This window comes from Amphiura filiformis, chromosome 3 (assembly GCF_039555335.1).
Source record: "Amphiura filiformis chromosome 3, Afil_fr2py, whole genome shotgun sequence".
Lineage (NCBI taxonomy): Eukaryota > Metazoa > Echinodermata > Ophiuroidea > Amphilepidida > Amphiuridae > Amphiura > Amphiura filiformis.
The window spans coordinates 76,662,831-76,687,491 of NC_092630.1; the positions used below are offsets into that span (position 1 = coordinate 76,662,831).

At 35.7% G+C, this 24,661-nt stretch overlaps 1 protein-coding gene across 4 annotated transcripts; it reads left to right on the forward strand.

Moving 5' to 3' along the window:
* Positions 1-349: 349 nt before the first annotated feature.
* On the forward strand, positions 350-22,671 carry LOC140149161 (serine protease inhibitor dipetalogastin-like). 4 transcript variants are annotated; one of them, XM_072171355.1, is made up of 10 exons: positions 350-621; positions 3,271-3,378; positions 8,191-8,397; positions 9,717-9,935; positions 12,071-12,175; positions 15,084-15,305; positions 16,595-16,789; positions 19,828-19,977; positions 21,538-21,687; positions 21,993-22,671. In XM_072171355.1, exons 2-10 carry the CDS (start codon positions 3,273-3,275, stop codon positions 22,154-22,156), a joined length of 1,518 nt encoding a protein of 505 aa, XP_072027456.1. In that variant the 5' UTR covers positions 350-621; positions 3,271-3,272; the 3' UTR covers positions 22,157-22,671. The 4 variants fall into 4 exon arrangements, with proteins under 4 accessions (XP_072027456.1, XP_072027455.1, XP_072027458.1 ...); XM_072171354.1 differs by lacking the exon at positions 350-621 and adding an exon at positions 1,480-1,840; XM_072171356.1 differs by lacking the exon at positions 350-621 and adding an exon at positions 2,371-2,390.
* The last annotated feature ends 1,990 nt before the right edge of the window (positions 22,672-24,661 follow it).

Genomic DNA, 24,661 nt, shown 5'->3' on the forward strand with positions numbered 1-24,661 from the left:
CCCGAAATGTTTTAAAATGTTATTGTAAACTATTTTTGCAAACATTTTTTGCCAAATATTTTGTCAACACTAAAATAACATTATGTTAAAATGTCTGAAGAGTATAGTTATCAAAAAATGTGTTTTAATGTTATGAAAACGTTTTATACCCTTTATATTCCCTTTATATAACCCGACATTTAAACGTTTTCTGACAACCTTTTATAACCTTTACGAATGATGCCGAAAACGTTTTGTGTTTGCTTGGGAAGGTACTCTTATGATTAACATGAACATGTCCAAATCATCTAACAAAGTAAGGTTTGCAGTGGTACACATAATAATTTCCACTTGCACCGGAAGTTAATGCTAAAGATAAGGGTCTCATGTTCGGTAGTGGTACTGCATGAATAAAGTCGACGAAATGTTGTAACATCACATACCTACTTTGCCTTAAAAATAGAATTGATAACCTGTGTGAACTTCGAAGAAAATATATAGAGTATGGAACTGTTACTCAGTGATCAACATCGGGACGGATTTGCATTGCATCCTCAAGATGTCATTTACGATGTTGCGCAGTGAAATGTTTAGCACACCATTTTCTCAAGGTCATTCTGGTTTGAGTGCCTTTTCGTAATGGTAAGTCCTAGAAAATTTATTGTGGATGATGATACCAGTTTCTGATGGAATTAAGGAGCAAAATGAGGAATATGCAATATTCAATAATTATGTTCTTCACTTCCATGACTACGGGACATCTATTTTGAGATTAAGTTATGGAATGTGTTTGCTATTTCCTCAAACTCGGACCGATGTGAGCAAACACGACACTCTGACCTGTACTCTGTAAGGATATCAGGGTCAGACGCAATTTTTCCCGTGATGTGCTTTCTCCAGGAGGACAAGCGAAAGGACTTTCGAAGATGGGGATGGTCCCACCTCGATCCTGCAAACATAATAAAGGGTACTCTACCACCAATAAGTACGATTAACAACATAGCCTAGTACCAGTTTTCTTTGCATTTATCATAGTCGCTGAAACTGATTTTCTTCTTGACAAATCTATTTTTAAGGCAAAGTATTTGCAATATGTATGCGATGTCACACAATTTCGTCGACAAGCGGTGCCCCTATCGGACAGGTGACTCGCATCTGTATCACATGACATTAGTATTCCAGTCCTATAATTATTATTTTAATACGTTCGCTGGGATTTGCTGATAAATTAGAGTACTACCAGATGGCATAATTAGTCACTTTCGACTATCTGCTATGCTACGGCAAACATATGTTTACTTGAACATCCTGGCGCAAATCCACGTGATTAGATTGTCCCTTTACTTCAGCCCCGTCCCGTCTATAAACTTGTATGCTATATTGCTATATTTAGTTCGTAACGCATCCCCGGTTAAAATGACCCCAGGATTTTATACCGATGCAGTAAGGACTGAGTAGATTTGTTTTTTCTGTTTCGTCTTCGTTTGGGCCGGGCGTTTGGGTAGAGAAGTGTAACTCATTACAGTAAAATGAAACGGTGTAGGAAATTTTAACGAAGAAATATACGCAATATAATTGGCAGGGATTGCCGAAATTGGATGAGTTTTGTGTTACGAACATGGAGTCATTGGCGTTTGTACATTGTGTTCCTCGCTATTACAAGGCTACAGAATAAAGTGTACTCAGTATGTCTGTTCTTCGACTGGCTTCAGGAACTAAATGCACAAATCACCGTTTCCTTTATTGAGTTATCGTCTGAATTTCCAGCGTTTAAACTTAGTAACACCGAACACGTATTGACGTGGATTACATGTAAGAATTCTCTGTATTTCACGACATTACGACATACCAAAGATAAAAGGTACGTATATCGTTTTATTCGTTTTAAGCGTGATATGATTGTTAACTATTATTGGAACAATGCCAGGTAATTTATTTACACTAATGTAGGACCGAGTCCAATATGTTATATAAGGCTACACGTTTAGCATGTTCAGTAGGGGCAAACGTCGATATAGTCGGCCGGGATTTATGATGTTTTGGTTTACGGTTGTGACTTTTGATCGTTACCGGTTCGATAGTAATCAGAAAACCCGATAGTAGGGCTGCGCGTACTGTAATATGAATTTTAAAAGTTAAAAAGGTTTTTGACAAAGTCTTACTTCTTTATATCTCAGATAGGCCTATACGAGTACCTTCGCAGTTTCAAGTCAAAAACATCATGAAATAATAATGTTAAAAATAAATATCACTAAGGTCAAAGCCGAAGTATTTACCAATCTTCTTTTCCTAAGACATCTACCAAAATCTAAATATATCGATCTAAATTGCATAGTATTAAAATATGAAGTGAAAGAGGACCGGTTTCTCCGGGGAGAAAAATGTCCACTAACACACTGCCAAAGCAACAGGTGAGAGGTAATAATCATTGAGAATTTACACAATGCTATGATAAAACACCTTGCTATCTATCAGTACAATTATCATGATTATTTTGCCTTTCACATATAGATTATTATTATTATTATTATTATTATTATTATTATTATTATTATTATTAGTATTAGTATTAGTGTTAGTGTTATTATTATTATTATTATTATTATTATTATTATTATTATTATTATTATTATTATTATTATTATTATTATTATTATTATTATTATTATTATTATTATTATTATTATTATTATTATTATTATTATTATTATTATCATCATCATCTTTATCATCATCATCATTATTATTATCATTATTATTATCATTATTATTATCATTATTATTTAATTTAATGGATGCCTTTCATCTAAACATGTTAAAATCATGAGCAAAAAATTGAAGGCATGAAAATAGGACACTATTGTAAATCAAAACAAACAACGTCCGTTGCTTTGGTAATATATGGATATTAATTGACCTTGATTCATGTCAATCTGCTAGATTCTCGTCACCAGTTCCGGGATTGGGTTCTCTCCACCCGATTTTGACTCACTTACGCTTCAGTTTCAGGACAATTGAATTGATTTGCCAAAGAGAGATGTTCATATCATTATCGGTGAACGTTTGTTATCAACAGTATACCTAACCTAATTTATTTGAATGTCATAACGTGTCGGTGAACTTTTGTCATTAAATTGGGTCACGTTTTCAATCTTTTACAGGTACGCATATTTTGTCCATTTTGTCCATTCATCTACACTCACTTTCTTGAAAATGTAGATTTTATGGTTTCCTGCAAAGTGCAAACACTTTCTATTACTGACTGTGTCAAATTCTACGTTTCTTTTGCAGTAATGCTTGTTCACACCATTATGTGGAGTAGACTCTTTCAACTACTTCTTCTGTTCACTGCACCACTCGTCAACAGTTTCCCTGGCGGGTCAACGTCGTCGTCGGAAGGTGAGTCAGATATGAGTCTTGAATCGTAGCCTTTGGATTTACTTAGAAATTCGCATGAGTCTGTCAACTTAGTTTTGTAACTCAGCCATAAAACACTTTTGACATGACTCTCATATCTGCCCCTTTTGGACAGGTGGTACCTCCCATCGATCAAAGTTTTGGGCCGCCATATTGTGACATGACTAGCCTATAGCACGACCATGATTATAGTTTAAACAGATTCTTTAAAGCTGTCAAATGTATATGTGACGTGTCATGTCAAAAGGAGACACTTTTGGGCAGGATCATAAATGGAGAAATAGCCAAAAATCTTCCGGTGGGTGATTTTTTCACAATTTGGGTTTGTTGCGAATTTGTGATGTTATTAATGCTAAGAATATTGTCTGATAGTTTCAGACCGGAATATAACTGGCATCTTGTAGTTTTTGAGACACTTTTCAAGTTAATTCCTACTCTCAACATTGTCAATAATATTTTTAAAGGCCGATATCTCAATTTCCAATTTTATAATACCATAACTTTTGAACTCAATATCTTCGATTAGGAATGTCCGATTTCATTGGGGAAAACGGTGTTGTAGAGCAAAATATCTCTATATTTAATATATGTAAAAACTCAATTTTCATAACCTGCCCAAAAGTGTCTCCTTTTGACATGACACGTCACATATATTTAATCGCACCATCCTTGTGGGTACGATTTCATTCTGTGATTCACCACACTCCCCTGACTGCAATGCCCGACGACTGAATCAATGAACACATTTATGTTTAATGACCTTGATCGCATTGTCCAATGACTGAATCAATGACCATTTATGATGATTTAAATATCCGTAAACAAATATCCATTTGTTGTAATCCTGGGGACTTCGGAATTGTGTATAACCAGGAAAATATATAACAAGCAGAACTTTAGTCACAACTTCTTTTGTTATGCATAGTCGCGCTAAAAGTCGATCGATACATGTTGAAATCAGCACAATTCAGAGATACACCTATTTGTTATGAAATTAATTTGCTCGGTAAATATGAAGCAATATTTTTTTTTCCTTCAGAAATGTCAGTTAACATTTCAAAAATAAATCTGGTGTTAAAATTAGACATGAAATTGTGTCTTTTAATGTCTTTTAAGATATTTTTTATTTTTAAAGGCCTTCAGTTTGCCCGTGAGCTCTTTTCGGAATTCATTGTTTAGCATTTCAAACTAATATAGTTTGCTAAAGAAAGATATTTCCCACCTCTGTAAGGCACATCGAGTGGGTTTGTCAGAATATCCGTTTTGATTTCACCTTTTTTCACTTGCGACTGCCAAAATGTCCAACTCAGTACTTCATTTCCAATAAAACCAGCAGAATTAATCAATATTTCTAATGTGGCTTGCAAAATCATCCATCCATGGGTATATTCGCGAGTTGATTCTGGTAGTCGGAATTGAAAGATGGTGCAATTAAAACCGAAATACTGACAAAACTATGATAGCTCACGGTGATGTGCGTTAGAAAATTGGGGAAAATCCTTCATTAGCGAACTTTATTACTTTGAAAAGCTAAAAGGGTTGATCGTAGCCTTTGGATTTACTTAGAAATTCGCATGAGTCTGTCAACTTAGTTTTGTAACTCAGCCATAAAACACTTTTGACATGACTCTCATATCTGCCCCTTTTGGACAGGTGGTACCTCCCATCGATCAAAGTTTTGGGCCGCCATATTGTGACATGACTAGCCTATAGCACGACCATGATTATAGTTTAAACAGATTCTTTAAAGCTGTCAAATGTATATGTGACGTGTCATGTCAAAAGGAGACACTTTTGGGCAGGATCATAAATGGAGAAATAGCCAAAAATCTTCCGGTGGGTGATTTTTTCACAATTTGGGTTTGTTGCGAATTTGTGATGTTATTAATGCTAAGAATATTGTCTGATAGTTTCAGACCGGAATATAACTGGCATCTTGTAGTTTTTGAGACACTTTTCAAGTTAATTCCTACTCTCAACATTGTCAATAATATTTTTAAAGGCCGATATCTCAATTTCCAACTCAGTACTTCATTTCCAATAAAACCAGCAGAATTAATCAATATTTCTAATGTGGCTTGCAAAATCATCCATCCATGGGTATATTCGCGAGTTGATTCTGGTAGTCGGAATTGAAAGATGGTGCAATTAAAACCGAAATACTGACAAAACTATGATAGCTCACGGTGATGTGCGTTAGAAAATTGGGGAAAATCCTTCATTAGCGAACTTTATTACTTTGAAAAGCTAAAAGGGTTGATCAAAAAAAAGGTCGCGTGCCAAGTTGAAGCCTATCAAAATTGAAAATCTTACACTAAATGACTGAATTTCACGCCTAAGATTTGGAAAAATTATAGTATCAATCATTATAGTTTTTCATGACATTTACTGAAAAAACGAAACTTATTGCTTTTTATTTGGCCGAGAAAATTAATTTTACATTGAAAAGGTGCAATCATTAAATGATTGAGTGAGCCTTGCACAACAATATAAATCTATTGGCTTCAGTTCTGCCTGATCATGGTCAGTATTATGTTTTAACGCAGAATCACATTCGTTCAGAGAGTAGACTATGATTGAAGGGCAGAATTAGGGGATGAGATACTTTCGTCCACACCCGAATTTGGGATTGCAGTCGCAATGCCACTCGTTTTTTTTAATTTAGTTTTTGCACACTAAAAGCAGACATTTTGGATTAATTGGTGCAGAAATATGCATATTAAGACCACGCACCAGATACAGTGAAAGTCTCACCGTTTTAAAATGGACGTTTTGTGCAATTTTTTAAAAACTTAAACGTCCATTTCTCAGAGTTCAATTTTGACAATTCTGCAAAATTTTTGTGACAAGATAACTCGAAACTATGCAAGCAACAGGTTAACTTTTTGCACATATCAAAGTCCCTAAGGGAGGTTTTCTCATTTCATGATTGTTTTAAACAAAAATATGCACCATTTTTACTGAATAAAGCGACAAAACTGTTTATTTGAGTTGTTTTTGTTTTCAATATTTCGAAAAATGAGGTGAATTTCTTTATTCAAAGCTTACTGACAAAATTCTTATCAAAATTGATTTTTTTATGTTGTCACAAAATATTTGGGGGTAAAAGTACATTTTGTGATTTTTTTTCCAAAAACTGAACATTTTTGTTTAAATCTGACCTTACCATAGCATTCCTCGACTCATTTCCTTTCCAAAATGTATAGTTTTATATACTCCGCGGCTTTAGACATGATAGTCGGAAAAGGTCCATCTTCTCTGCCATCACTTTGTCCTTAAAGGTTTTTGTGTATGTTATACTGCTACACCAAGTTTTTTTTCCTTCCCCGGGATGGAGTGGAGGAGTAAAATTGGAAAATTTGTCTAAAAATTATACTCCCGCCCACGCCCCATGGCAGAATTACAGTATTGCAGTAGATTTCATCAGATTTACCACATTCGCCTTGCTATAAACATTGAATTGCGTTATATGTTGACCTAATGAGAAAACGTGTTGTTAGAGGGAAGTGTTAGCTTTTATTCGATATAAAAAAATTCTGATGGATGAAGGGAACGCTTGAGTTTTTGACAAAACCAATCACAGATTTCTATTTTCAACTAGATCTCACACATCTCTTATGATGCTATGCACTCAACCGTGTAGTAAAACACAGTCCGTGTAGAGTCTAAACTCGCTGTGCTTGGAAATTTCTGTGTGCTCGGGTGTACCGAGGTGGAAATTGTACGTAATTACATTTATAAGAGAATCGTTTTTGTTGTTAAACCTTTTCATATGCTGCGCGGTCCAAAAGCAGGGGTCTTTACCCGGTCATTTGTGCTGAGTGCCCCCCACCCCGGGGTTTTAGTACCTCGATGGCGGAACTTAATTAATACAGCCTGCTGTTACTTGATCCTATTATATTGGCAATTTTTCCGGTTTGGGAATTAATCACCTTATATCATTTGTTGCATATTGGCGTTTAAAGCCTATTAAAAACTAGCTGACATAACGATTGCCTACTACAATTCTGTTTGAACTTTTCTGCTTCCGATTCAATGATATGATAATAAAAGATTGGTTTCAAATTGGCTAGATCAATTCTTTTGCTTCCGATGATATTCGAGAAATTGAGAGGTCAAACAATAATTCAAAACACTGGATTTTAAATACTGTATGCACAAAGAGCTTGAAATCTGGCATCAAACTTAAAATTAATATACATATAATGAAAAATGCCATTTCATCCCTGTCTACAAATGGTCTGTGAACTTTACATGTTGAATTTGTTGAACCGTCAAGCAGTCTGTAGGCATTTCCGCTTTTAACTCACTGTATGGGCTTATGTATTTCTTTAATTCCTGAGATATCTAAAATTAGCGAATAAAATGCATAATCTTCTCTAGCCTAAGGCATACAGCCGAATTAAGAGGGATTAATACATGAAAACGCTACACTGAAAAGTAGCATGAAAACACGACCTTCAATAAGCATCGTCGATGTCAATATTTTTAACAATCGATACATTGGCCACCGAATATCGATAAATATCGATTGATCGAGTTTCCAAGGAATAGATTAGGAGATATTTTTGTTTTCCTGTTGTTGTTGATGTTGTTCTTGTCGTCGTCATCATCGTTGTTCTTAATTGTTGTTGTTAGTGGTGGGGTGGCTGTGATTGAATTTGATAATGCGGCTAGAAAAAAGGTACACGGAAACTAAGAAATATAATAAAACTTACCACCGCTTTGACCTGATATTGTTTTTAAAGTAAGTTAAATTGTTTAATGTAGCTCAAAATATTATTATTTTAATAGAAAGCGACGAAGAACACCACGATTGTGGCCCAATGTACAGGCGCTGTCTTAGATCCCTTCCTACGAAGCAACCTGTCTGTGGTTCTGATGGTAATACCTATGAAACCATATGTAAATTGTATTACACCAACTGCTGGATCTATGATATTAATATTCGTCTTAACAAAGCTTACGATGGACCTTGTATGACAACACCAGTAACACAGGGTAAGACAGTTATTAAAATGCAATATAATCATTATTTTGGGCACCATCAAAAACTTTTAACAGCTTTCGGACGCTACGATTTCGGGCTGTACTTTTTTCCGTAATCACATTGTATTTAAAAAGTTGCTTATGATTCAGTATTACATTGCATTTCATCATTTGTAGTGTAGTGATTTCGTTTCACAGATGCTATGTACATGTATATACATAAGTTGAACATATTTTATAAGGATACAAAATGACGTGTATCCGCATAACCATAGGTATCGAGCTAATGAATATTCTATAAATAACATTACAATTATACGATATGTTAGCTATTTCAGCAATACAGAAGGCAGAATGAGCTTTGTAGTTAAAACTAAGTTGACCAGATGAATGAAGAGACCATAGGAATGAGAACGTTAAATGTTAAAGTTCATTGCAACAAAATAATGATACCAATCTCGCATCTTAAAATAGTTTATACATTAATAAGACAGAAAGGTGTTAAGGATACGGAAACGAAACGTCGGCCTACAGTACCAAACGTATCCTCACAAAACATGGTTTTTCTGAAAGCATCGCGGCATAAAGAAACTTTACAAGAACATTGGGTGAAGGCAACACGCCAAACTATGATACATCCATGACGTCAACATATATACACTGTGATTATGTGAAAGCTTTAGTTAAGTTAAATGCTCGAGATTTGCGTAAGGCGTGCTGTATCAGCTGTAAAATCACCATGATCATGATTCATGAAAGTTCAATTTGACAAATATAACGCTATCATATTATTATGGCCAAGCATGTGGCACAAAACAATTTTATGTTTACGTACACTCATCTTATCTGTTGCAAACATTCGAATGCATTTTGTTTTTTTATGGTCACTGTTTATTGTCTTTGATGCTTCGTCTAAGCCGGAAAATCTCTTCATTTGAACTCGTCTTTTTGTTCCTTCATCAACAAACTATCGCTTTCTTATCATGCTTATTTACCGCCTTCTCTTTATGCAATGCTCTTGATAAACACTAGCGGCCATGGCGACTGACTTTGTTGCTGATATTTTATTTGTCAATGTTGTGTCTTAATGTTTGCTTGCAAAACTATGTGGTCTATTGCATGTTGAAGTGTAGCCTGTTCTGGGTAGTCTTTATGTAGTTTTATGTGTGTTACTAGTACGTTTGCTAGCCTGTGATTTGTTTGCATGTCGGCTGCTTGTTCTTCTGTCTCACAACTTGCTCGCATCTTTGTTGCTTGGTTACAATATTTTCTCAAAACATTCCACCAAAATGACTCAACATCCATTGGAACCGACCAATATACACATGCAGGTCCTCCGGAAATTCCACCAGGCGCAGGCCCGACGACTGATCCGTATTTTGAACCAAACCAACCGCGATGCAATTTTATCTGTCCGGATTCACGGAGTAATGTTTTGGTGTGTGGCTCCGATGGAGTCACGTATTTGTCAGAGTGTTATTTGAAATGGCTGAATTGCAGAAAGAATACAACTGTCTCTATGGCCTATCCGGGTCCCTGCTTAGATTTTGGTACGTCCCTTCATCATTTTTGTTCAAATAATCGAATCATGTCACTAATACGATCTCCTAGAGTGTTGCTTTACGATCTCCTAAAGTGTTGCTTTACGATCTCCTAACATGCCTACGGTATTGCTTCATGATCGCCTGAGGTATTGTTTCTGATTTGCTTTGGACGTGGTACATACAGACAAAATATGTATAAGTTTAAAACAAACATGAAAACTTATCAATTTATCTGTTTGTTTTACTTCTTAATTATGTCAATTATCATGCTTATAATAGGTATGCTATCCAGAGATGTTCTTCCTTTTCTAATGTATACAAATGCCAAAGGAAAGTTTCAGATAGGAGCATTGCATTTATGAGCCACACAATTGATGTACTCGCATGTTGTGATTGTAACCATATGCAGAAGGCACCATTTCTAATTATAAACATAAACAATAATCAAAACTCATCCTATAGAGAGTAAACCCATTTCCAATGACAGATTGTACTACTTCCAGAAAAATATAGCACTATTTTTTTTTTATAAAAAAATATCTTGTTTGCCAAATGAGACTAGCAATAAAATCACATTTTTGAAAATTGTGGAATTTGAAGAAAAATGGGCCAAAAACAAGCAATTTTGCATGTTTTCGTACAATTATAGTCACAAGACTTGGCACAAGTGTAAACATTCAAAATCTTGAGTACAGACGAATCCAACGAGCCAAGTGATGGTCAGAATTCCGTCGGCCATTGCTGGGTCCCGTCTGCACCAAACTGGTGTTGTTACTGCCCAATTGGGTGGATTAAATGCGCTTAAAAATCGATGTTGAATTGTATTGTGTTGTAAACTTTCATCATCTTTTGTCTACGTGTAACACGGGTGATGGAATGCAGTTTAATTTAGATTCGTTTATAGGCTAAGAGCTATCTCATAATTTGATATTTTATATTATCTTCGATAATTGGTTTATGAAGATGATTAGAAAATGTGTTTTCTACAAATTAAATGCATAACCTAAGCTGAAATTAGTCTTAGTGCAGTACAGGTCTTTCGGCTTACGCCAGTTAGAACTATACTTAAAGATTATGATTTAGCTATGTTTCATTTGTAAACCGGATAATATTTTTCAATCCATAAAATATATTGCTAGTATTTTTCTGGAGTAGGGAGTACGTTAACTTTATATAAAGCAGCGTAGATCATGATACATTTATATGTATTGTCATATCTCAATCTGGTAATCAGAATACAATTGTTTTAAGATGCATGTGTCATATAATGCATAATGTCTGTGTTAATGCAACATTTCGTCGGGTGCATCACATACTGGTCTATCTTGAATTTTTTACTTTTTTGAGAAAATTGGTATATAGTTCTTTTTTACGGAGCTCTTCAAATACAACAAATTACAGACCTCAATTTTTCCTAGATAATTAGTTATAAAATGTTTAATTTAAACTATCTATGATTTTTTCAAAATACGTATTTTCACATACTGATCTATCTCGAAAAAAAAACACGCATTTATAGAAAATCGCAATTGAAAATCTTCGTATTAAGTTTACCTTTCTATAATTTAATTAGACTACGGATTTTCATGAAAGTGGTTTTAAATTAAAGCATACACTTAGCAGATTTATTTAAGTGGAATCTGTCATTATATTTACGTATGTAATATTGCTTAAAACTACACTTAAGTTGTAGTTCTGTATGTGAAATCGTTAATTTCCCGATATCGTATTGAAAGTGCATTACATACTGGTCTATCTCGAGATAGACCAGTATGTGATGCGTCTAAAGTCACATCATTGGTCGCGAAATCGAGATAGCCCCCAAGATAGACCAGTATGAAACGAATTTTAAATACGATATCGGGAAATTAACTATTTCACATACAGAACTACAACTTTAGTGTAGTTTTAAGCAATACTGCATACATAAATATAATTCAAAATTCCACTTAAATAAATTTTTTAAGTATATGCTTTAATTTAAAACCACTTTCATTAAAATCCATAGTATAATTAAATTATAGAAAGGTTAACTTAATACGAAGATTTTCAATTGCGATTTTCTCGAAATGCGTGTTTTTCGAGATAGACCAGTATGTGATGCGTCCGACGATTTATTTGCCATTATACCATGTATACAGGAACACTTCCACCGCCGACTGTTGAACCAACAATACGGCCTCCGGTGGTAGATGGAGGAAGGGGTGGAATAGGGCCCGGTGGATCGGTTGGAGGCGGGGCTGGAGGTAACTACGACATAATTAGCTGGTTCTTTTTATATTTTCTATTATCATAATTATTGGATGACTTTTCGAGATAGTAAACAATGAAAACACGTCATACAGTATAACCATGAGTAAAATAGAAAGCATGACAACATAATGTTTTAAGGTTTCAAAGGAAAGCGTTTTAAGCCCATGCGGACTTGCAGAACCTCATATCCTATTCACTCCTCCCTATATGCCATAATTAGCTTCGGCTGGCCTAATTTTCCTAGTCCAACTTGCTGGATAGCAACTCGTGGGGGTTTCTAGATGGACTAGAGTTTGTCCTATGAACAAAGGAACAATATACACAGCTAGGAATACATTATCTCAAGTGGCGACACCCCAAAGCACCTGTTTGGTCACACGCAACAAAAGGATCGTAATTATTGAGTTGAAACGAATTGGCTAGTCTCCTTCACAACCAGTTTCTGTCTGTCCTAACACTAGTCGTTCCTAATATGCAGTTTGCTATACTACGGATTGGATTGCAATGAGAAAGTCTAATAAGGCCCTAAAGTTTATTTCAGACATTAAGGGGGTACTACACCCATGTGGTAAGTTTGTGACTATTTTTGCATTTTTCTCAAAAAATAATAACACACTAGTAACAAAAGTTATGTATATTATTGGGGCAAGGAATCCAATTACTACACTGAAATTTCAATGACTCAAGACAAGCGGTTCAGTATTATATGATAGGAAATAAGGTACATTCTAGCGGTACCTCTTTTCTTATCATAAATAACGTACCGCTTGTCTTGGGTCACTGAAATTCCAGTGTAGTAATTGGATTCCTTGCCCCTATAATATACATAACTTTTGTTACTACCGTGTTATTATTTTTTGAGAAAAATGCAAAAATATACACAAATTTATCGAGGGGTGTAGTACCCCCTTAACAGTCTAGATTCCCATAATAATTTTTAGTGGGGACCTATGTAATTTTTATATAGATATTCAACACTCTTTTCAGTCCTCATTTTCACTAAATTCAAAAAACATTTCGGCGTATGTAAAATTAAAATAAATACTCCTTCTAAACCAGATCTATTGTAACACGATTGGGTATCACGAATCGTTATATATATATAGGGTCCACAACTGAAAAGTTTCCCCTAAATACCTTTTAAAATAAATCGAAAAATATTTGACAAAATGCAAACGAGTAATAATGTATGGGTAGCCTTATTTGTTTTACAGATATGAATCACATTATAGCGTCACACGTCATTGCGTTTAGACACAATGGTTCATTATCATGATTATGTAAAAAAAGAGACCGTTTTAAACAGTGCTAAAAGTTGCATCTGAGTCCATAAACTCTCAAATAATACAGTAGTAGGTCTATTCACGTGTTTGTTAAAGAAAACCTGACATACTGCAGTTACTGTCCGTTTTCCTATACACAATACACAGTGCTCTCACCATTGACGCGTGACCCCTACAAATGATGTATGTTGGGAGAATGGACACTTGCCTAGTTAACATCACTGTGTGAAAAATAACCAGCCAATATTTTATTTATTCTCCAAAACTTCTAGCAAATATATTTCTCTAACATGACCTAAAATTACAGCTAGGTTAGATGTTCAGAAATGGTCGGACTTTTGTAAAATATGAGTGAGGGCAAGGCATAGCTAGCCAACTCCCCGTGTTATTTGAACGGAGATTTGACCGAAAATATTGGTATCGGACCGCTCACTTCTGAAGGATGCCACAAAAAACCGGTAAAAGCTACATTTAAATTATTCTAAATAGGTTCTAGAAAATAAAGTTTTGTAACATGTCCTAAATTTTTAGCTAATTTAGGTGTTTGGAGAGGGTCGTACTTTTGTGTTTTAGGAAGGACATGTAAACGACAGATAACACCAAAAATATGAAGAAATTATTTCTAAACCGTGTTAAGTCAAAAATCATTATGTTGCTCATTTTCAAGAATGCTGGTTTACAAAAAGCACGACATTGTCTGATTTCGTGAACAAAGCCACACATAACATTGTTTCCTTTCGTTTCCTTTATAATCGGTTACCCAACTGAAGCTATGAATACCAGCTCTATTGCGATATCGCACATGAAAACAGTCACTTGTGCACAACCAGAAAAGATCCGATTTAATCAGTTGAGCTGTTTCAATGAGTGTTATCTTGGTTTAATAGCTTTTAATGGGGTTAAGTCCTGCAAAGGTCGAGATGAATTCTACTGTAGACATGACTGCATCATGACTGCTATGGTGCAACTTTTAAAACGGCCTCTTTTCTTACACAATTAACCATTGTGACTGAACATGCTGAACGCAATGATGTGTGACGCTATAAATTGGTTTACATGGGTAAAACAAATAGGGTCATACATATCTTATTACATTTTTACATTTCATATAATTTTATGTTTCGACTTTTTTTAAAACGTATCAGGAGAACTTATAACAATTGGACCCTATATAAGAGTTAATATTCATATTATTTACATCAAATGCTACAGTTTCTTTACTATTGACTGAAATCCCTCTCACTCGGCTATTTTTAGACCGTAGCTTCCCTAACATTAGCAATAAATTTAGTGTTATTCTATTTTATTCTAAAAACACTTTTGGAAACATTTCAGTATGGCGAATTACGGTATTATATCCTATCATATTAACTGGCTTTTACGACACTGGCTATGCCTACTAAATTCTTAACCGCACAGTGGATGAAATCACCTTTTGAAGCTACATATTAGGTACATGTCAAAGCAATCCAGTGATGGTTCGAAATCGTTACTTTCAATATAATTACACTCAAATCGATCTTTCTGAAGACAAAAAAAAAATAGAACTCGCCCCATACTGCAAAAAGAGTGCGTCTGCAACATTCCTATATTCTATTCCCATTTTATATTTTTGCAGGTAGTCTTCCTCGAGCCGCACCTACACTAGGACCGACAACTGAAGCACCACCGCCACGTTGTTCGCAATATTGCCCACTTGTCTCTGACCCAGTCTGTGGTACTGATGGCAATACCTATATATCGTTGTGTCTTCTTGAGGTACAAGCATGTCTCACTAAAGACTCCGGATTGAAAGTTGCAAAGAGAGGCGTATGTGAGTCAACTGCAGCAAGTACAAGTAGTAGGTATTTACAATTGACACTGCGACTGGGTTACTAAATGTTTTTATTTCTGATTTGCAATCTATACAATGGTCACCTGTGGGAGTGTCGGAGTTCGTCTTGTCTTCCACCCAGTCTAATTCATGTACAGTTTCCCCTGATTCCCCCTGTCTAATTTCGCCATGTATAAATTTAGTTCTTCCCCACCACATTAGATCTTATCCGTTTTATGTATATAGATGGTTGGTTGTCAGGTAAGCACATTGACATGGCAGGCTTGGTTCTGGAGTTTAGATAATATTACAGCGTCTAGGTTAATCATGTTGAACCGATGTTTATTATACAACTTCATATACAGTTACTCTAATAAAACGAATTAATGTCATTGATTTTACTTGATGTAACTACAGCCTGTCTCAAATAAAATTGTGCAAGTGAAAAGCGCCCTCTTTGGCAATTAGAAAATACCGTTGTGATATGATGCTTACATCAACGTCACGGGCGCAGTCGTAGCTCTCAAATGCCGTTTGTTCTGTTCAATTTGCTTGTTCCAATTTCGAGATATGTTTATTTAACAACGAAAGGGTAAAATCACAATTGTGCCACTTTTAATAGGTAAGAGAGCTGTACATGTAAATCAATGATATGTGATGTTAATGCGTCTAATGCACTCCCCCTTTCAGAGCGCATGCATTAGACGCATCAACATCAGCGCGCGTGCATTATTTTGTCTAATATCTCTCCCAACAAATAATACGCGTTCATTAACCTATAACATGTATAAGTGCGTTTGTTTGTCTTTTAACATGTCTTAAGAGACTTAGAGAACAGTATTTACCATGATAAAATCATTGAACATGCACATGTATATAATTTTTACAGCAGAATGTGAAATATTTATTTATCTTTTAATCTCTTTTTAGTGGAAAAAGAGAATCATCATTTCTGCATCATGATAAAACAGTAAAAACAGTAAAAGAAAATTGCATTGTGTAATTGATGCATTCTTTTGATTTCACGAAGGAACTCTTGATACATTTGATGCTATCACTGTTACATGTGAAGCCCTCTTCCCTAGTAAAAGTGGCACAATTGTGATTTTACCCTTTCGTCTTTTACTAAACATATCTCGAGAATAAAACAAGCAAATTGGACAGAACAAACAGCATTTGAGAGCTAAGACTACCCCCTTGACGGTGATGTAAGCATCATGTCTCAACTGTATTTTCTAATTGCCAGAGAGGGCGCTTTTTGCTTGCACAATTTTTTTTGAGACAGGCTGTATGTTGATTTGGTTCTTTTTTTTCAGCAAACACTACAAACCAATCCTGTCCTCGGATAGAAACTTGTCCATTATTATATTTGCCAGTCTGTGGGTCAGATGGGTTGACATACCAATCTGAGTGTCATCTTTTGGTCAAAGCCTGTTCCAGCGTGAACATTGTTGACAGAAATCTCAGAGTAGTCTCTGTCGGAGAATGTCCAGACTTGGGTATTCCAAAAGGTAAATCCAGAGAGCTGCTGATATACGAGGTTTGGTCAGTATGTAATGAAAGTTGACCTTTTGACTGGGGATTTGCCATTTGGTCTAATACCATTTCATCTAACATCCGTTTCGTCTAAACCCATCAGGTCTATATCCACAACGTCCAATAATCATTTGGTCCTATAACCATTTGGTCCGGTAACCATTTGGTCCGATAATCATTTTGCAGTAAAGTCTAAAACCATTCAGTCTAATAACCATTTAGTGTAATACCCATTTGGTCTATAATCAATCAGTCTAACAAGCATTTAGTCTGCGAACCAATTGGTCTACTACCCGATTGGTCTAATAACTGTATGAAAATTGCGAAATTTCATGTAAACAGGACTTAAAATATTACACAATGCTAGGTAAATAGAAATCTAACAATATACAATGATATATGTGATGTTTTATGGATAATCTCAACCTCAAATGAACGGATAAAATTTAAATATAAATTTTCATTCAAACAATTTTTAATTTTGGGGATTAGTCAACAGAACTGGTAAAATAACTTTTGAAAAGCCTTATTTTGTCAAAAATAACACATATTTAAATAACGCGCTAAAACCTCTCCAGCTCGACAAAGTAGATTTTATGAGCTAGACGTTTGTGTTCTACTAATGTTCCAAATGGCAGCACTATCTATACTTTAATTCCCGAGAAAATCAAAAAATTATAACAATACCTCATTTCGGCCTCTTTATTTCCCTATCGCCTCATTTTCACTCAGTGACTATAGACCACTGAACTATGTTAATGCTGTTATGTAATCAAATGTGTGGTATCATTATACAGTTGTTTGAAGGACAAAATACAATGCTTGTGTGATCATAAATAAATGACATGAAAATAATCCATACATGGGGTCACAACTTTTATTACATATTAAAGATCCTAGCTCGTATGATCTCAATTTGTGATGTTTTTTATTATTCCACAAGCGTGAACCAATTAATTGTGGCCTTTATCAAAGGGGCACTTCGTGATCCACATCCCCGTGATCCCCTATTACTTCAAAGAAGTTGAGATTTTTATACCATGAGAAATCTGCACTCCAAAAACTTTGTTTACACATATTTAGAAGCTAAAAGTATAAATGTATGAGATGCCTAAACTCAACATGATCAACATTTTGCTAGGCAAATCCAATGAAAAAGTAACTCACTACTTTAGCTTTCGCCATCGGGTCTGTCGACGGCTTGATAACAAGTGATTTGGTCCACTGCTTTTCCCGCAAAACAGCTTGTTGACATATCCCGGAAGTGATGATGTTTTTCTTTTGAGCAGTGGATCGAATAGAAAATAGAAAAGAATGAACTTCTGAACAGCACAAATTACTGACTATATCGCTCAAGAAAATCATGCCATCGAATGGGGAATTGGGAAGGGGCAAAAATTCTTGACAGAGATTCAAACGCAATCACCAAAAGAATAAGAGAGAAGTAATCCAAATTCGCAAAAAGGGGGCCAAAGCAATCAACCGTGACGAGGGTATCGTCTCTCTCGACCACGTATACAATCCACTGCTCAAAACAAAAATATCATTACTTCCGGGATATGTCAACAAGCTGTTTCGTGGGAAAAGCAGTGGATGGACCAAGTCACTTGTGATCAAGCCGTCAGACCCGATGGCGAAAGCTAAAGTACGGCGAGTTACTTTTACATTGCATTTGCCTATTGCAAATGTTTGAATTATGAATTATCAACATGATCACTATTCAATGGCTAAAACATTGTCCATTACAAAGTTAGTAAAAGCAAGAATGTGTTTGGGGGCTCGGTAAGTCGGGGAAAATGCACCCAGTCGCGGAAAAATTGGGCATTTACCTGTTTCGGCAAGCGAAGCAAGCAGAAAATATTTGCAAAGTCGGGAGCATCGAGAACTGTGCGCTACACCCGGTACCCGCCCCCTCACTTTGAAAATCTGCGGACGACACGATAAGCTTTCTTGCCGATTCAGTCGTTAGTTGTTTGACAAAGGTATCGTCCAATTTGTATTTTGGGGCTGTCAACTTCCCAAAATTACAACACGGTAGTCTGGCTCGCTAGAATTCATGTAATTATGTGTAATCGCCAATTCAATGTCCAAAACAACTGAAATTTTGTCCGAATCAACAGAAGCTTTTCTGGTGGATATCTATTGAACTAGGGCCCAAGCGGATGCTAAAATCACGAAATATCCCTTAACATAATTTTGGCATCTCCTTCGATACATGTCCTATACATGTATACCTTTGATCATTCATGAACGCATATTTACTTTGTAGCGCACTATAATTCTAAGACCTGACAACCACACTAACAAACAAGGCTCAATTCAGTATCGAAGTTACGTAATGTTACTATGTCAACGGGATCACGCGCTTGAGTTATGAACCACGATCGAAACAATCACCACACAAAGTATATGGCACTTGAAGGCATATCAAAATAGCGTGATCCGGTAACCAAGAGAATTACGTAACCACTTCGATGCTGAATTCACCGTAGAAGTAGTGATGTGACAGGATTAGTTTAATTACCATAGCGACCAACAATATACGCTGTCGAAGTGAGGTGATAATCGGATTAACTATTATAGGAATAGGTAAAAACAATTTTTTAATATACCACGCGCTGCATTGGTACGTTCACGCGGTACCTCTGCATTGAACCATATCATGCTGATCACTCGCACCTGTAAGATTAGTATCTTTGTAAAGAGCGGTAGTTAATTCAATTATTCAATCTATTATTGCGCACATACACAGGTGTTTATTAATAATGCAGGGCAATACATTAAAAAAGTGTGGATTCATCAAAGTCAATGTCACTTAATATACATTATTACTGCGCATTGCCGAGATATGGACAACTTTATGAATCCCACCCCACACAGCTCGGATCAGTCCAGCGCACTGCTAAACCATTTTAAACAAATGGCTTTTAGTATTTATACTTCTTGCTTAAACATAATATATCCTTTTATGCTTAAAGATATTGCAGCTATTTTTATTATCTTTCTGTAACAGATTGTGGAGTCTGCCCACAAATTTGGGATCCAGTTTGTGGATTCGACAATGTAACATATTACAGCGAGTGTCATCTTCGTCAGTACACTTGTGAAAATAATTTATATCTCAGGGTGGCATACAGAAGTATATGCAAAGCTGGTCTAATAGGTGAGTAATTATTGTCCTAAAAAATTACCACCAATTACTGGCTAATTGAACAACATCATATTAGATTACCACCAATTACTGAATGGAATAATATCATAAGAGCACATATGTGACCGTCCACGGCGAATGAGCCGTAAATTCCTTCCCCGGTCAATTTTGTTTTATTTCGTGTTTAAAAATAAACATCATAAACTTAAAAATGGTATATCATTTGACTTCAAACGATATCCAGAAGCGGGGTTATGGTTTGTTAAACTTTGCTCCTTCAACAAAAGTATAGCTTTTTACGTTTTTACATGTGTCTCTTTTTCCACATTGTTGGCAATAAAGATCAAACAGGCATAATTGGCGGTCATTTCAAATCATCCCCAAGTCAACGAGGTTTAAGAAAGTTCTCTCATTGTTAATTGTTGGTTATGCATACCTGTACAAAATACAATGCCTGGTAACCCACCACTTGAACAGGATTTAGCAATATAAGCAAACAAAGACCAGGGCTATTAAAAGTTTTATAGCCATCTAAGGTAGAAGCTTATTATCCACTTCAACAATAGGATTCTTGATTAGTTTTTGACTATCGAAATGAGACGGATGTCGGGTCAGCTTAAGTTACCGATGAATATGACTTTCGTACACATTTTACACCGTAACTCAGAATACAATTTAGGGAATTTACGGCTCATTTGTGCTGCCGGGTCACATATGAGACGTGCAATGTAACACAGACAGTTGAATAGCAATACCACCTGGACCTGGTCACATGTATCTGCCAATCATAGCAACATTTCTTCATTTGCAAACTATTATGCATATAGCCATATTGCTAAGGTGAACCCCCTCAATATTTTTCAAATTTCTGTTTTTTACACGATTGTTTTGTACTTTAGTAAACTAACATAGGTATTTTTTATACTTGTGTTACCTACAACGAAAAACGATCATAGTGGGTTTTTTTTTTCGTTTTTCTTGGTTGAAATGAAAACGATAAACGATCATGGTGGGCCTTTCTTGGTTGAAAATGAATAGCAACACACGATTAGCCTGTCATATGGACGGACCTTGAAGGTCCTGTTATGTTCATGTTGTCACAATCGATTTGCCATTCTTTTTGGTTGTAACATTTCAGTTAGTGATTCTGTGTGTTCCACACATCCTATTATGTGACACGATCTGGTCCAAAGGAGGCATTTTTGAAAGTTGAGTTACAATACTTGGTTCTAAAGTTATAAAGTTTTATGATTTTTATTTTCTTATGTATTTTATTGTTTTTTACTCTATATTTTTGCCTTTATCTCAATTTCAAATTTGCCGCCTTTGACCTCCATGGACCAGCTCGTGTCACATATCTTCTCCATTAAACCCTTCTGAATGGAATGGTCAATATAGTGATTTGTGCGACAATACCCATTCCGTGATTGCCACTAGAGTTCGGCAGTGTCATGGGTCCGAAGCATGACGGGTCACTGGTGTTTTCTACTTTGGAACCACATTGTAACCGCAGGTTAATTGGGTCTGAAAACAGTTTAATCCGTTTTAATTTTGATCTTTTGGCACTTACAGAATGTCCAGACTACTGTCCAGTTGGTGTAAATAGTCCCGTATGTGGGACAGACGGCAACACGTACCCATCCTTGTGTTTCCTATCATTCGCAGCGTGTGTAAATAATGACAAAACATTAACACAAAAACACAGAGGCGAATGCTCGTTAGGTAAGCCGACAAGAAATTTCTTTTTACACGTATATATAAAATTAAAGATTCATTGATATATAAACAAATATCATTGTATGTTATCACGATTCCTGATGAAGCTGTTAAGGTTAACTAATTACAGTGGTTGCAGTGCTTGAAGAAAAATAGGAACTGTTTTCTAGCATGGCATTTGAAAAAGGTACTTCAAGACTCTTTGAATAGACAAAGAATATTTAAAAGTTTATATATTGACGTTGTCGCCTTTTCCGTTTTTTGAATATTGTATACCTTGACACGTTTTTATTTTGAATTCCGTCTTTTAGATCCTTGTGAAAGAAGATGTCCATCAGATGTTTATCAGCCAGTTTGTTGCTCGAACGGTGACACATACCAGAATGACTGTTTCTTATGGGTTGCAATGTGTCGGGATAGTACGCTGACACGAGCTGGTCCCGACGATGAGCTGTGCAATCTTGCCATTCCTTAGCTAGACCAATAGCTAATACATTTTACAGAAATAATATCAGTACCTGTGTAAATTAATTAATACATTGAAAGAGAAGCAGAAAAGGGTGTGTTCTATAAGCAAGCACATGTTTAAATCGGCAGACTGGATGGAGCAATACTTGGTACTTAAATGTACCAACTTTATGCGTTGAAATAATTTTTGCAAGCTACTTTACCTGTTCCTTGTTGGCTTGCTCTATGTTAGAATAAGGGAACAAACTGATATTGCCCTAAACAAAGATATTTCTTGTTTAGGGCAATATCAGTTTGCAATATCAATATTGCCCTAAACAAAGATATTTCTTGTTGTGAGAACAGTCATAAATTCATCAATAAAGATATTTCTTGTGCATCAGAAGACTGGATATTAGGAACGGGGTCGTTGAGCATCGGCATGTTTCGGCCTGATTGGTCATAGTGCACTGCATTGGCAGAAATGTGGGTTCGTTTCAAACTCGTGAAGAATCTATAATCCGGATATACTTTTCCATAGAGTCCCTTTCATCTGGCTACTGCAATAAATGCAAATAATACAGTCAATTACCGTGAATCTGGGAGGAGTTGAAACTATGGACCGAGCCCAGACGTAATACTATTTTTATTCGACTGAGACAGCTCTTACTCCAAATTTCAAATGTATATGGGATTGTCCCTGTGCCTTTCCCTAGTAAACCAGACGCCCGGAAAACTCTGGGCATTATGTTTTTGTCTGTACAGAGGACGTTCGAGAGTAAGTGGATGATTGTGGTGATCTTGGGTAATTTAAGCAGGGTAGGATTTACCAGAGGGCCAGATAGACCTAGACCATGAGTCCAAGATTATTGGGACCAAATATTTGAGATGATAAAACAAACAACATTTTTAAAAAGAAAGAAAATAAAAAATGAAAAAAAGTGGGAGTGAAACTCTTTTAGAATGAGAAATATGTTACAGAAATATGGTAGGTGGGATGTAACCCTGGATCTGGAAACACAAAAGCCCTAAATTTGAGCCTAGCCCATGGCCCTAAAAAGGTAAATCCCGCCCTGAATATGCTGAATATAAGTGGGTATGTTGGTCTTCGTGTGAGTGATTGTAACTATGTATCAGCAGCTGATCAGTATACTTTGAAATAGCATTTACTTTAAAGCAATGTTGTAACATTTCCATAAAAAATAGATTTCCACAAAACTTTACTTTTCACTATCATATACTCTTTTTATTTTGAGCCATACAAATAAAGTAAAACGAAAGAAACTTGCTACCGTAAAAACTCGATAGTTAGTATATGTGCTTACTATCGAACGCTTTTAAAACATGCAAACATGAAGAGCTCCATCCACAAAAGTGTAAAGGGTCTTTAGCAAATACATATTATACACACGGTTACATACGAACAGGTAAACCTGTTATATACATTAATGTTTTCAAAAGCGCTCGATAGTAAGCACATACCGTAAAACCTCGTCTACAAGCATAATGAGTGTCTTTGATGAAAGCTAAATTAATACGAAACAGCCGTAAATATGGCAATACAGTAGATTGGTATTACAATAATACTTGTTTGTATATGATTGTATCGGTAATTTATTTGCTCAAACTCTATAATGTTATAATATTGTCGATGGATGGCGCCTAGATTAATTTCGCTTTCATCAAAAGCACTGTATATGCTTGTTGACGCGGTTTTACGGTATGCTAACTATCGAGATTTACGGTATTATTGCAGCGCCTACACGGACGTCAGTCAATTGATCATTGATCATCATGTTCAGATGTTTGTAACGTACGTGTTATGAGCATCCCGTAGATTCAGACGCACATTTTACATGTTTTAGCCATAAGCAAGTTCGACTAGCCTACTAATTCAATCGTATGGTCCGGTTTTAATACAAATGACAAATTTTGTCACAAATACAGCACCTAACACATTGCTTTTTGCTGAGAATGTTAGTGCACTACAATTTACAATCGTATAAAAATCAGAAAATAATTGAGGGCGTCCTCAGCAAATGGTATACCTCCTTTGGCATGTTCGAAGGCGAGGGAGCATTACGATTTCAATGACAAATGTTGCAATATTGCTTTAATCATGTGTTAATGGTAAATGTGTAAGCTAATACGGGTGTTTATAAATTTTAAGATTTTTCCCTCGTTTTGATACGTGGAATGTTTCTATATATATTATAAAGAAATAACGCTAAGCCAACGCAGCACACGCGAAACGTCCAAGCTAGTGTCGCTGACAAGAGGTAGATATATAGACTATAATTATCAGAATAAAGCTCTAATTGTAAATATATTTGTGTTGATATGAAATCAGATTAAACTATTCAAAACCACCATTGACACCGTAGTCACTATTGTGTGATTTTCTTTACTTATAAAATCAGTAATTCATGCCGGGAGCCAAATACCATTATATCTGATTAATAAAGATTGGTATTTTTTACAGGACAGTGAGGATGACATGATTACGAGCAAACAAACAAATACGGCACCATGA